The sequence below is a fragment of the Bufo bufo genome, chromosome 5, assembly GCF_905171765.1.
Source record: "Bufo bufo chromosome 5, aBufBuf1.1, whole genome shotgun sequence".
In the NCBI taxonomy this organism is placed as follows: Eukaryota; Metazoa; Chordata; class Amphibia; order Anura; family Bufonidae; genus Bufo; species Bufo bufo.
In genome coordinates, this window is record NC_053393.1 from 172317234 (window position 1) to 172332724 (window position 15491).

The following is a 15491-nucleotide window of genomic DNA, read 5'->3' on the forward strand; positions in this document are numbered from 1 at the left end:
AATGTCTTGGCCAAATGCCTCCTCAGAGTTTAGCTTGCCATTTTAAGAACTGTGAATATTAAAACATCAAATTCCCTAATTGCAGAAGTATAAGTAAAAGCTGGTTAGCAATTGTAACCCAAGGATTAACTCAGTGGATTATATTCAGACTGACAATGAAATATGGCAAGCGCTTAAGTCATAAGCTCATAGTAGCTTGTAAAATGCAATTTCACCTCACTGAAAATGGAGTCCCTGATTAATGGTCTTCTTAGGCCATAAAATGTTGGCATTTGTTGGCCATCTCACTCAGATGAGATATTTTTTCTGTCATATAATAATCATGATTTACTTTAAATTTGTTTTTTGTTGTACTAACAAATAAACATCTCAGGTCTTTGGTTGTCTTTCTCTAACTGACCAAGATGAGGAATAAAGATGGTAAACCATACCTGTAAGACAGCCACCTGATCAGGAAGCTTAGCAGGATCTGCCACTGACTCTTGCTACATTAAAGGGGTTGACTAAGATTACAATATTGATGACCCATCCTTTGAATAGTCCATCAATATCGAATTGGTTGGGCGGCCCACTCTCCTTATCTGTTTTCAAGGTGTAATCCTGGAAAAACCAAATTAAATGCATACTAATGGAAATTAAAATAATTTCAAAACAATTCATAATTCTCATAATGGTTATTAGATCTCTTGGTTAAAGCTGGCTTCTACTTAAATATATTCAGTGTTGCCTATCCTTGCCTGATGGCACCTTCCACAAATAGAATTGCCTGAACTGGGTATTTGAAGGGTTTCTACACCTTTTTATTACTGCTGATTTATCCTTTGGATAGGTTAACGATCAGCGGAGTCTGACAATCAGCTGTTTGAGAAGGCAGTGGCGCTCGCATTAGTGCAGCGACCTTCTCACTGTTTCCCGCAGGCCATTGACATCACGACTATTATCATTGGCCTGGGTGCGGCTCAGCCCCATTGAAGTGAATGGGCCTGACCCTCCCCCAAGCCAGTGATAATAGTCATGACATCACTGGGCCTGCAAAATACAATGAGAAGGCCGTGGCTGTACTGCGTATAGTAAGATTGGGGCACACAGATTTTGATGCAAAGTGTTTAGTTATACAGTAGTTTCATCCAATTGCCCAATATTTGTTTCCAAGGTATAAACAGAATTTCAAGACCGGAAGTTTCGGTCACATGAGACCTTCATCAGCGGTCACATTTTATCTGTTCTGGTAGAAATAATGGGTCTCAGGGCATTTGGGTATGTGGTCACATCTGGGACTGTGATTTATGTGAGGTAAATTGGAGTGATACACATTAATAAAAAATTGAGTGATATAGCTTTAAATGCTGCTGCAGTACTCACTGAGAATGGCCGGCAGCCTAACTGAGTTACATAGAAATACATTACATCGACTCCTGTTCTGTCACTAGCTAAAACCTATCTCTCAGTCTGTTAATTAAATAAACTAACAAGCTATTTTTAACTTAACTCTCCCCCTGACACTAAAATAGCTGTATTTTTTGTTTAAAGATAAGATTTATTTTCTCTTTGTCAGATATCTTATCACTGTAATGTACAACCCGAGAATATACCTGCATTTCCTGCTTAGGATCTTATATATTGCCTCTGACACATGTGGGGAGAGTTCCACCTGAAATTGACTGCAAAGCATTATGGGCAAGCCATGCCAGCCAGTGTGCCCTGGGTCATATGATCCTCCTTCTTCATATTTTCTGCCCTGTTGTACAGTCTTCTGGCCTACAAAATGGTTGATGCCATTTTGAGCAATCTGTCAGACACTAATTACAAAAGTTTTGGGTTCGCTAGAATCAGATTTTCCAAATTGTTAACAAAACTCATCTTTACTGCTGTAGCTTTGAAGGAAGCTACTGTCAGGCAAGGTTTGCTTTTTTTAATGCTCTTTATCTTACACCTCTCATCTCAGAATAGTTTATCACATTTGTACATTCACATGCAGGTAAAGTGAAAAAAAAAAAATATATATATATATCGTATTTTCGCTTTATAAGATGCACCTGATGATAAGACGCACCTAGGTTTTAGAGAGGGACAATAAGAAAAAAATATTTTTCATTAGACCTCAGATCAGGCCAGCAATCAGACACCCAATGTTAATCAGACCTTATCTGACAGCCCCAATCAGACCCCCAGTGTTAGATCAGCCTCCCATGCCACAGATCAGCCCCCCATGACTCAGATCAGCTCCCCATGCCTTTTATCAGCCCCCCATACCATTTATCAGCCCCCATAATGAGCCCGCATGCCATCTATGAGCCCCAGTGCCATTTATGAGCCTCCATTATGAGCCCCCATGGCATCTATAAGCCTCAGTGTCATTTATGAGCCCAATGCCACAGATGAAATAAAAATAAAAAAACACCTCTCCTGCTCTGGACTCCGCCGCTCCTTACCTCCAGCGCGCTCTGTCTTCTTCCTGCTGCGGCTGTACTGTGACCCGACGCACACAGCGTGAGGTCACAGAGCGCCCTCATGGTGTGCGCAGCCACATCCGACAGACGAGGACCAGGAAGTGGTGAGTACTGAGCCTTCACCGCTTCCCAGCTCTCCGGTACTAATGAGCACTTCCATAATGGAAACGCTCACTAGTATTCGCTTTATAAGACGCAAGGCCATTTCCCCCCACTTTTGGGGAACAAAAGTGCATCTTATAAAGCAAAAAATACGGTACATCTATTCGCTCACCCCTTTGCAGCAGTACCACACCTCTTGGATCTCCACAGTGCTCTAGAGGAACCCAGCCACCACCAAAACAACTCTCTTTAGATGAATGCTAATTATTTTTGCAGAAAGTTGGTGAAACCAATCTGCTGCATGTGAATATACCCTTATGCATCACTTTGCATTTCTCCTCCATATCAGCAATATTTTGCTTTGTACTTGTACAGGAAATAATGTAGAACTTTGCTTTATGAATAAATATTACTCTATATAATTTCCATTCCTGAGCTAACAACTATTGCTGGATTTGTATTGTTCCTTACAGAGCATTACATTTAGATAGCTAAGATTTATTTCCATAACAATAGTCTCATTAGTTTTACAGCCTGCTCAAATCAAGATATTGTTCTTGTTACAGCTGGATTGTAGATAGTTTACATATTATTAGACCTTTCTGGCCTTTTCTTACATCAAAACGTATTTCATGATATTCATCAATAACATTCAATGTTCTCCTGAGTCTTCTGACTGCTAGAAGATTCCAATAGGATTGAATACGTCCTGTAGGTATAACTAGGTTGCATAATCCTTAACCACTAATTAGTCAGCTCTTTTCCTAGAAAGGTGATCATTAAAACTACTTATTTACCCTAAGGCCATTTTCACATGGCCAGTATTTGGTCAATATTTTTAATTAGGATTTGTAAGCCAAAACCAGGAGCAGGTCCAAAACACAGAAGAGGCAAAAATATTTCCATTATACTTTTTCTCTTTGGAATTGTATTTTCTACACCTGGTTTTGGCTATCAGGCAATACTGATGCCAAGTACTGACTCTGTATAACTGTTAATTTGTTTTCTTGCTTATCATCAATTCCTTTGTAGTCATAACTACTTAGTATCAACCAATTATGTAGGTCATTGTTCCCTATGTACAATATAGTGGGCCGTTATGGACATTTTCATTATTATTTTAGAACATTGACATCTACCATTTACTATCAGGAGGTTCACAGCAGGTTTTGCGCTACTTGAGATTATATGATTGGCTTGCCTTAGGCTACTTTCACACTAGCGTTGTTTTAATCCGGCGTTCAATTCAGTCAACAGAACTGCCCGCCGGATCCAGAAAAACGTGTGAAAACTGATTACATTTGAATCCTGATCAAGATTTTGATCGCAATGAAAAAATGCATTGGAAAAAACGGATCCGCCATTTATGGACTTTGACTTTTTTTTTCACGTTTTTCGGGTTTAACATGCAAAAGCCGGATCCGCTTTGGCGGAACACACGGCGCCGGCGTTAATGCAAGTCAATGGGAAAAAGGCCGGATCCGGTTTTCAGTCAAAGTGTTCCGGATTTTTGCCCGGAGGTAAAAATATAACATGCTACGGTTTTCTGAAAAGCCTGATCAGTCAAAAAGACTGAAGACATCCTGATGCATCCTGAACGGATTACTCTCCGCTCAGAATGCATTAGGATAAAACTGATCAGTTATTTTCCGGATTTGAGCCCCTTTTCAGTGCCGGAAAATAAAAACGCAAGTGTGAAAGTAGCCTTAGACGAAGAAGGCAACTATATGGACTTGCAATCTCCTGATTGTAAGTTGGCAGGACTAGGGATGGCACTTCTACTCACCCTGTGTGAATAGAGTAGTTGACACATGCTCCGTGGACATTCAGAGTCTGAGCCCGGCATTTTACAGTTCCCTGATAATGCAGTTTGATTATACCAATGGACAGAAGTGTGGCTTACTGAGCTCTCCAGACTCAGGCCGGCTCTCTCCCCAGTGTGGAGTTAGTGGGATTAGCCGAACATACAACAGATAGAGGTGGAACTTTCTGTTTTAGCTGTTCTGTGGAGGAAACATACTGTTACCAGTATTTCATCTATAGCGTAAAGCCATGGAGGCATAACACTCTGTATCTGAAGAGCGACACTACTATCATTCCAGTGCCATGGCTACTGTCCCCGCTGCAGACTAGAATTGATGACATGCCTAAAATCTTTGTGGTCAATTTTTTTATTATTGCATTTTTATTATTGTAGGCTAAAAATCTTTTTTAATTTGGTGTTTACTAAAAATGTTCAACCTCTTTTTCCTGTATAGCTTTTAGTTTCTGTATGTTTGCAAACTGGCAGGCTCTCGCCTTCACAGTGAATTCCGCCAGTTAACGGTTCTGACATCTTGGGCTATAACCCTCATCCCTAAACTCCTGACGTCATAAACATTAAGCCATATTTCTATTAAGCTGATAATGGCTTAGCTATCATAAATGTTTATCAGCTGTCAGGAGTTCAGAGATGAGGGCTACAGATCCTGATGTCAGAACAGTTCCCTGACTGTATTCAATGTAAACAGAAACATGGAAAACCATACAAAATTTTTAACAAAAACCAGGCCAATTTATGTTTTGTTTTCTTTTTTTATAATTAAAGCCTCTTCAAGCTGCAACAACCCCCACAAAAAAAAAAATAAAACATCACATATTACTATGAGAGCTATTACAAAGAGAACAGTGTTTTACCTTTAATCCTATACAGTTTTTCTATTTATTTAACTGCCATCTATAAGCAATGGTGACAGATAAAAATGTCCAGCAATTCCACTGACAATATGCCAAGGAAATCATTTGGATTCAGTACAGTTATCAATATTCATGAAAGAATGTACATTTCAGTCATTGGGAAACAGATGCATGCTGAACTCTGTTGACTGCCTAGTAATGGCCCTTTAAACTCTATTTCTTGCCATCTTCTGCAGATTCTGTTTGCTTTCATTTACATTTTTGTAGCTCTCTGGCTACCTTAAGAAAAATAATATTTTGAAATGTCAACTCTAATGAATGTGTGGTAATTGTAAAGCAGTACTATGTTTTAATGATGTCACACGTGTTTTTATCTGATTTAACATCCAGTTTTCATACTATTGGTCAGAAAGAGTTACTGCCAGCGAACGTGTCTTTTCTTTGAATTGATATAAATATGTCCCCTTTATTTTGAATGCATTGCCAGCTGGATGTCTGAAAAAACAGGGTACACATAATAACAACAAAGCAGTCAATCAGCTATTCTTTGCTGTGGTAACATCTGTTTCAGGGAACAGAAGAATGAATATTCAGTGTACAGTTATGGAAAATGCAAAAATTGAATATGTTTTCTTTCCTCTCTTTCTTGTCAGGGCGTAAATGGAAGAGATGCGCCATTAAAAGAGATAACCGTGAATAATGATCGTCGATTTGTGGCCATATTTAATGTGGTGAACACAACAAAGAGAGATGCTGGCAATTACCGTTGTATGATCCGTACTGAAGGCGGAGTTGGAGTTTCAAACTATGCTGAATTGGTTGTTAAAGGTACTCCACAATGTAATATGTGTTTATACATAGCTCTTTCTATTCATGTCAAGGTTATCTCGCCTACTCTTTATTCAAATCCTCTCCAAGGTAGACATTTTAAAGTATGTGAGATTTTTTTTTTTTTGCATGTATTTACATTTAAGTGATTTGTACCCAGCATTCTCTAGAAACAAAACATTTTCAGATCTCTACATCTTAGATATTCTTCTACCAGGACATGAGCTGTAGTTGTGTGGAACAATGAACAGCATTGCACTCAAGCGGTAACTGTCATGTTTTCATAAAAAAATTAATTTTAGCATATGTTGCTGTTGCAGCAGCATTATGCATAAAGCAATCTTTAGTTTCTTCACAGACCACTGTTTTCCTTGAGTTTTTCTCTTAGTTAGGGCTGTTTAAACATTTACCATATGAGGACCTTCTCAACATGGCACCTCTGCCAGTTCTGTGAGGCCAAAACTGCTCTCCCTCACTTCCCATAAACACTTGCTGTAGCCATCAGCTTCCTGACAGCCAATCAGATTGGATTACTGAGAGACACGCTTCCTCACTCTGAAGCCTAATGCAGGCATGCAGTGTGAACGACCGCCCCTCTGTCTTCCTAGCCGGAGACAGATGAGCCATAGCAACGGTCTTTTAAGGGAGCAGTGGAAAGGGACAGAGGACATTAATGAAAGCTGTTATTATAAAGGTAATTATAGATCTTTTGGCAATCATTGACAGACCAACTCAGGTATACATGCCTAGCGCTAATAAACTAGCAAATAAAAAAAAAATATGACAGTTACACTTTAAGGGTCCATTCACACGTCCGTGTGTGTTTTGCGGATCCGTGGATCCGCAAAACACGGACATCAGCGATGTGCGTTCCGCATTTTGCGGACCGCACATCGCCGGCACTTAATAGAAAATGCCTATTCTTGTCCGCAATTGCGGACAAGAATAGGACATGTTTTATTTTTTGGGGGATCGGAATTGCGGACCCGGAAGTGCGGATCCGCAATTCCGGATCCGGGCAGCACATCGTGCTGCCCCATAGAAATGAATGGGTCCGCAATTCCGTTCCGCAAAATGCGGAACGAAATTGCAAACGTGTGAATGGACCCTAAGGCTGAAAAAAGAGAGATGTATTTCTGAGAATGACTCACATTTTATGAAAAATACAATGCCAGTGGAAAGCATTCACACAGACGAGGACTGCAGAAGCTCTAGGGGTTTCATGGAGTAACAATACCATTTAAATGTTTTTTTGCGGGTTTAAAAGGGAATGTATGGGAAATGACCCATTGTTTAACTTTTTATGTTAATTATATATATTTTTGAAATGATCAGTGGTCTCCACTGTGTCCCTCCATTTCATGTCCCGTCTTATGTACTAGTACGTCATAGCAGGAAGTGACTTCTGGCATTTTGATGTGCTAGTACATCATCCCGATCAGGCAGGCACTGGAGCGGTGCCCGCCGGATCAGTGCAGAGGCCCGGCAGTCACTGACAGCCGGGCCTCAGCTGTATCCACAGGCATTGATGTAAAGGCCGATGCCAGCGGATTAACCCCTCCTGCACTGGTGTTTGCAGTGTGTAATCCCACCCTTGATGATAATAAGACTAATTAGAAACTAATCTCTACAGAACAGGAAATGTCAGTCTATTGTGGGAGCTCAGTGGTCAGTGTGAAAACCACAATATTCAAGGATATTTTTAACATGACTCGCAAAACTAGAAAAAAAAAATCACTTTATCAATTTAAGGCCTCATGCACATGACCTTTGCAAACAGAGGGTCCACAATATATGGACACCAGCCATTTCTGCACCACATCACAGACGAATGGGTGCTCAGTCTGAAAGGTGCGGTGCGGAATGGAGGCACAGAACCCCACGGAAGCACTTCGTAGTGCCTCCGCACTGCAAAAAATAGAACATGTTCTATTTTTTTGCGGTGCGGACAGATCACGGACCCATTCAAGTTGAATGGGTCTGGATCCGTCTGCGACAGCCACACTGATGACGCCCGTGCATTGTGGACCGCAAATTGCAGTCCCCAATGCATGGAACGGTCATGTGCAAAGAGGCCTAAAGTGGTTCTTTGGGCTACAGATGTTGATGACCTATCCTTAACATAGTGTATTAATTACTAAAATGTTGAAATGGACCAGACATTAGCAAGGTGTTAACTGTCCCTGGAGGTATTTTTTGAAGTGGAGCCTGTCACTATGACAAACTTTTTTTAAATATAGACATTAGTATAACATCCTAATAGCATCATTATACTAGGGAGTAAAGTTATAATTACTAAACATCCAGGTCTGAAAATAAAGTACTTGCTGCCGAGATCATGTTATGCACTTTGGGGGCTGTTTACACTCATTAGCTCTATTTTAGGGTATCACACTAGGAATTTGTCATAGTGATGGGTTCTCTTTAGGATTTTCATAGAGTTAATACAATAATTACAGAGCAAATCTTGTTGCTGTATGGTTGACTGATTGTCGTGCATTTGTAGGATTGTTTAGTGGATTTCACTGAAAATGAATGTCTTATCTTATTGAAGGTGGAAACTGCAGGTAATAAACAAATGAATTATCCCGAGCTGTTTATTTCCTTCTTTTTATTCACTAGATGAAAAACTAAATTAAAAATAAGAATTAAGTCTTCATTAAAAAATATTTACAGTGCTTTTACTTTCTAATAAACCTTATAGTATCGGTGCTGCAAGAAAAAAATGTGCTCTCTTTCATTGAGAATCATGGAAAGGTTATTAAGAAATTTTATTGCTGAATTTGCATATAAACCAGTTCAGGGCAAGTAATAAATCTAGACCGCACTATGGAAGGTCAGGATTTGCGGTTAATCTAGAAAAGCTTATCCAAAGATTCACTTCATGAGCAGGTAACATCCTTAGGATGCTTTGCGCTGTAGACCACAACTTTTAGCTATATATGAATTGTTCTCTCACTATACAAGTACTATAGGCTTTCTCACTGCGCCTGTGCCGAATACTAAACGTCCCGTTCAGTATTCGGCGCAGGCGCAGTGAGAAAGCCTATAGTACTTGCAGGCGCGAGATTTACATGGGAGACGTGGCCAGCAGTAGAACTAACGCTGGCCTGGCCCTGTCAATCAAGACAGAAGGGCGTGGAAATGAGGTGGGCAAACGGAGCCTCTAGGAGCAGGTGCAATGCCCCCCCCCCCCCTTCTCCTCGAGGATTATTTGCATATAATAAAAGTTAAAATTACACGAAAACGGGGGCATACTTAAATAAAAGAAATGCAGAGTTAAATTCAGGTGACATTTTCACATCTATAATGTCAGCCTGTTTAATAGTGAAAATTGGGGTGACAGAAACCCTTTAAATATATATGAAGAGTAAAAAAGAAAAAGAGTATAAACTATATGAATAATATACATGCAAGAAAAATAGGCATATGTTCTTAACATTGTAATATAAGGTTCAACTTTCAATTTAAAGACAATGTGTCATCAGAAAATGACATTGTGTGTTTCAACATACATATATATTTATCCCTCTGCATGGTTGAGGGAGGTAAGCGATCTATAGTAGGGATTGGGACATATCTTTTCTTCCGTGTAGCTGCAGTAATTTTTGTATTTATAGTTATATTTGGAAGCTTTGCATTGTTTCTTTTGCTTTCTGGTTGGCTCCACTCTTATCTTTAGGACACCACTATCAGAATTTATTGTTGGCTGTTTTTTATGAGTGAGAGGTTTGTGTCGGTGATCCTCTCCCTGTAGTGGAGAACAGGTTATTCCGGTACCTTGCAAGTACAAGTGGTTCCACGTTTTGAAAGCATAGTGTCCTAGCCCACGTTCACATCAGCATTCATATTTCCATTCTGTTCCATCATGGATAGCCAGTCTAGGATTTGGCTAACCTCTATGAAGTATAAAAAAAGAATGAAAAGTTGTTTGTGCCCTGAGCTCATCTAATGTAATTGTATTTTTGTATAGATGGGAATAGTAGATTATGATGTCCAATTTTGGATTGTTCCAGACTGCAGCAGACCTTTTATTCAAGCTTTTATTAAAGTATATGGGAACAAAAGGCAGGCAGCAGGGCAGTATTGATTTGATGCATTTGGAGAAGCATATTGGACTTCTACATATGGTTCACTGGCTGAACTTTTCTAATACTGGTATGGCCACCGGTGCATTATTAACCAGACAAAGAGCACTCTAATAGTGCTTTGTGAACAGACATCCGATTATTGCAGGGTTCACCCTACTTATTGAGTTCAGGCAAGGCAAAGCTAGGTGTCTCTCAGCTTTTAGAAGCTGTTTTTCAGCATTTAAGAGAGGGCATGTAGGGGAAGCCATCTGTAGCACCGGTGACCCACTTCTATTCAAAGCTCAGCTTCTTCCGTTAGAACTTAACTTTGTAGCTTCTAAGAAGAAAAACCTCACGTTCATTCTGCAGCTTAGTCATTTTCATTTTAAGTCTGCCGGACGACAAGATAATATCGGAACACCACTTTTTTCTTCTGCTATAAGAAGCTGAGGCATTTATTGAAACCTTGGCTTCTTATATGTTCTTTGAAATAGTAAGATCTGCAGTGTTCTTTGTATTTTTAAAAGAACGCAAGTAAATGTATTCTTTGTATTTGTTAAAGAACCGAGTAAGCTCTATTTGACGATAAAATGGTCTACTTTATCACAAACATGAAAAATATGACATTAAAAGATAAAGCTTTAGCTAGGACTGTACGCCGTATAATATCTTCAGTTCTCCAGAAGTATTAGTGGATTGTCAGTTAAATTGTCCTCTAAAAACATTAAAGGACAGACGGTGTAAAGAAAGAGTGGAGGGCAGGGGAGCTGCACTGGGCTTTAGAAAGTAGAATTCAATAGCTCAGTCTACTCTTCTTAATGTTAATGTTTCCATTTATGTTCTATATGATAACATTTTCATAAATTGCTAGAATGCAGATAGCAAGATCCTGATGGACCCATATCTTAATTTGTACTTTAGTGTTTAATGTGCATTTACTATTTACTCTGACATTCTCTTGGTTTAGCCTTAGATATGATGATACTTAGCAGAATGTTAGCAGACTTTGTTAATGGACTAGTCTGGTTTTCTGTCAGTGGTTTTTAGTTAGTGAAGAAGATATTGGAGAGGACAATGAGTATATTATTTTTGTTACAAGGAATAGATTGTCATAGTTTGAAGTACATATAACCTTGAATCCTTTGAGGGTTGCACGAACAGTTACTTAGAATATAACTTTTAATATAACCTCTGCTACATCTTCCCCAGCAAGTGATAATTTTCTGTTCAACTTCTGTTGGTTTGCCAACAGCATTTACATGTGTACAATTATGGGCTCCTGTGCACGAGAAAGACATAGTGGAGCTTTAGCTGGTTCTACCCCTTCAGCCACTGTTACTTACCTGTACGTCATAGTGGCTGAGGGAAGGTATGGAGCGGGCCGCTGCGTTGAGCCCACTGCATACATGGTGGGTGCCGGCCGTATAGTACAGTGGGCGTCCAGTCGCAATTACCAGGATCGGCAATGATGCCAAACCCGGTTATCAATAGCTATCATGCCATCTGTGGAGTTAGGTAGAGGGGGCCGGCTCCCTCTGCCTTTCGATCAGAGCTCCTACAGTGAAATTGCAGGGCTCCGATTAGTTACCATTACAGCCTGAGGCCTGCTGAAGGTTCTCAGCCCTGTTCTGGTAATCTGCCTGCAAAGCTGTGAACGAGCCACAGCTCAGCAGGCAGAGCATCAGAATCCCAATCACAATAATAGTTCTCTTATGGTGTATGGGACAAGGAATCAAAAGATAAATAAATAAAAAATAAACATAACAGATATCAACGCGTCCGAAAATGTCTGAACTATTAAAATAAAATAAAAATTTCCTGCACAGTTTACACTGAAAAAAAACAAAGTGATTCGCTATTTTTTGTTACCTTATCCCCCTGAAAAAAATGAATAATAACAATGATCAAAAAGTTGTACCCCAAAAATGGTATCAATAAAAACTAAAGTTTGCCCTGCAAAAAACAAGCCCTCATACAGCTCTTTAGACAGAAATATGAAAAAGTAATGGCTGTCCCAAAAAATAGATTTTTCAAAGGTTTTTATTTTATTAAAAGTAGTGAAACAAAAAACAATACAAATTTGGTTTCGCCATAATCTTATTGAGCGACAGAATAAGGATGTCATGTCATTTTTAGCACAGAGTGAAGACCGTAATATCAAAACCTAAAAAAAAAACCTTGTCGGAATTCTTTTTTTTTTTTTCAAATTTACCCCACAAAGAATTTTTTGCCCATTTTCCAATACAAGACATGGTAAATGAAATGATGCTATTAAAAAATACAACTTATCCCCCATAAATAAACCCTCATATGGGTATATGAATGGAATATTTTAAAAGTTATGGCTATTTGTATCTGGAGAGGAAAAAATTAAAATGCAAAAACTAAAATTACCTGGTACTTAAAGTGGTTAAAGGGGTCAGGATAGGACATCAATATCAGATCGGCGAGGATCTGACATGTGCAAGCGCTGCCTTCTCTTCATTGTTTACCTGCTCACCATTGCAATAGCAGTGGTGAGCAGGTGTAATTCCAGCTAAGCCTTCACATTTATTTTAATGGGACGGGTTGTTTCTATACACTTGAATAGGAACGAGCCGTCCCATTGAAATGAATGGGATGGCTTAGGTGGAATTACACCTGCTCACCACTGCTATTGCGAAGGCGAGGAGGTAAACTATGAAGAGAAAGCAGCACTGGTACGGCTCACACCTTCTCTTCAACCGGCTGATCGGCGGGATGCTGGGTGTCGGACCCCCGCCGATCTGGTATTAATGACCCAACCTCAGGATAGGTCATCAATAAAAATAATTGAGTCAACCCCTTTGAAGGAGGGCAACTATAGTAATAATTGGAATGGGTGTGCTGAAGTACCCAAAAAGGTTATCAAAATTAGGGTTATTTAGTTTAAAAAAAAAGACGACTGAGGGGAGATCTAATAACTATGTAAATATATATCAGGGGTCAGTACAGAGATCTATCCCATCATCTATTTATACCCAGGACTATAGAGAGGTGGCATCCTCTTCAGCTAGAGCAGGGGTCTACAGGAATCTTTCTACAGCAAAAAAGTAAAAGCACTGAGACCATACAACTAGAGGAGGTTGTGATCGTGAACTCTTGGTATGTTAAAGGGGTTCTGCACTTTAATTTAACTGATGATCTATCCTCTGGATAGATCATCAGCTTCTGATCGGCGGGGGTCCGACACCCGGGACCCCCGCCGATCAGCTGTTTGAGAAGGCAGCAGCGCCGCGGCCTTCTCACTGTTTACTACCGGCCCAGTGACGTCACGACTAGTATCAACTAGCGTGGGCGGGGCTAAGCTATGTTTACTTGAATGGAGCTTAGCCCCGCCCACGCTAGTTGATACTAGTCGTGACGTCAGTGGGCCGGCGGTAAACAGTGAGAAGGCCGCGGCGCTGCTGGAGCGCCGCTGCCTTCTCAAACAGCTGATCGGCAGGGGTCCCGGCTGTCGGACCCCCGCCGATCAGAAGCTGATGATCTATCCAGAGGATAGATAATCAGTTATATTAAAGTGCAGAACCCCTTTAAGTTATAGTAACTAGATTACTGGAGATAATCATTGACTTTATTCACATTTGGCGTCAGGAAGGATTTTTTTTCCTTAGCTGCAGAAAATTGGCTGCTACCGCATGAGGGTTTTTTGCCTTCCTCTGGATCAACTTTAAAGGATAATAGGTTGAACTGCATGGATGTATTTTCTCAGCCTTACAAATTATGTTAAATTACTACAAACTTTAGAATAAAAGTGATACAAAAATGCCTCCCAATTATTATTCAGATGTCTGAATTCAGCAAAGTGACACATTTAAACGGTTCTGTGCTGAGAGGTTCTTCTACTTGTCTTGCAGCTGTGGTCCCTCTTAGACCTCTATATTGATGAAGTGTGGAGTCATTTTGGGGCACTGTTTTGAGTCTCCCTTTTACCTGTGGAGGTTGTACCAATAAACCAGAGAGGAGCTCACACCCAGCAGCTCTTCCCATCAGTTACTTTGCTATTAAAATAGTTATCCCATGAAAAAATAAAAACTTACTGTTAGATCGCACATCTGGAGTTTGCAAGAGGAAAATGTACAGCATATTACAGTAGCAGAAAAGTTCCCATTTGAAATGTGTTATGTTGTATGTGACCTAACATATTAAACTAATGTTTAATCATGGAACAACCCCTTTAATGTGCCTGTTAACGCATTGCCAACAATTTCATGATATATTGTTTTTTTAAATTGCTAGTAGGAGTGATCCAGTGCTGCAGGGAATTTATACCTTTCCATAGTATCCTGCTGATGATGTATGATACAGACTGTTCTAAATGTAAGAGTGATATGAAAATTCTGGTGCGGCAAGTCGAGTACCATCTGCTACAGCACACTGTGTCACTGCAGTAAAGTATGACTTGCACTCTCTCTCTGTGAACATTCCTTCCAAAATGTGTTGCGTCACCCATCTCTCAAGCAGTCTCACTTGCCACTAGCTGGCGTAGCTCTATGATCTAGAGCACAGTGTCTCCTGAGGAACATGCTACCAAACCTACCTGGACTTTATCAGGGATAGCTCCATGGCTAGAACTTCACAGCCAGGATTAAAGTAGTCTTTTGCAAGTCAGCAAGTGTGGCATACGTTAGTGGGATTGAGCAATAGGTGGCATTTGCTCAGTACACAATACATTAGACCAGCATATGTTCACAGAGCACAAGTCATACTTTATACTATTTCATTATCGTGATGTGTGCTGGTTAGGGAAATAAGATTCTTCACAACTCTGCACGATAGTTATTGGATAAGTACGGTCTTAAAGGAAGTGATTTTAAAAATAACATTCTATTAGGCAATGTCTAGTGACGAAATTGACGAGTATAGTATTTAAAGTGTACCTTTCATTTCTAAAAAAGAAATCACAATCACTCTGTAAATGTATACTATTATGAATAATTATAGGGTGCATAGCCAAAGTGTAACCTGTTTTTTGTGCTTTTATTATCATGGGTTTCCTATTCTCTCTCCACGTTTGCTGAGTGGGTAGGCCTTTACAGGCTTGATGTACAAACTCTGTTATGTTCTCTGAGCCAGTCAGATGTCTCCTTCTTACCTCCACTTTTCCCCTCGAGCTGTTTCACTGACTGAGAATCAGCATCTGCAACCTCTTCCCCCACTTCCCCCTACTTTGTCTTCTACACTTAGACTGTTCTTGAGCTAAGGAGGCTTCTGAACATCAACAGACAGTCTGCAGAAGGGGAAAGGGTAACTACATGCTTTTGGAAAATGTCTGTCTTCGTCAGTCCCCAGAAGTGAATGGAGTGGTGGACCAACATATTCACTAATGTTCCACTCAGAGAGGGGA

At 40.0% G+C, this 15491-nt stretch overlaps 1 protein-coding gene across 1 annotated transcript in view; it reads left to right on the forward strand.

The window, feature by feature from the left end:
* PTPRM (protein tyrosine phosphatase receptor type M) overlaps window positions 1–15491 on the forward strand; it is an 855321-nt gene that overhangs the window by 300324 nt on the left and 539506 nt on the right. Inside the window, 1 exon segment of the mRNA XM_040434446.1 lies at window positions 5882–6056. Coding sequence (XP_040290380.1) covers window positions 5882–6056 — 175 coding nt within the window.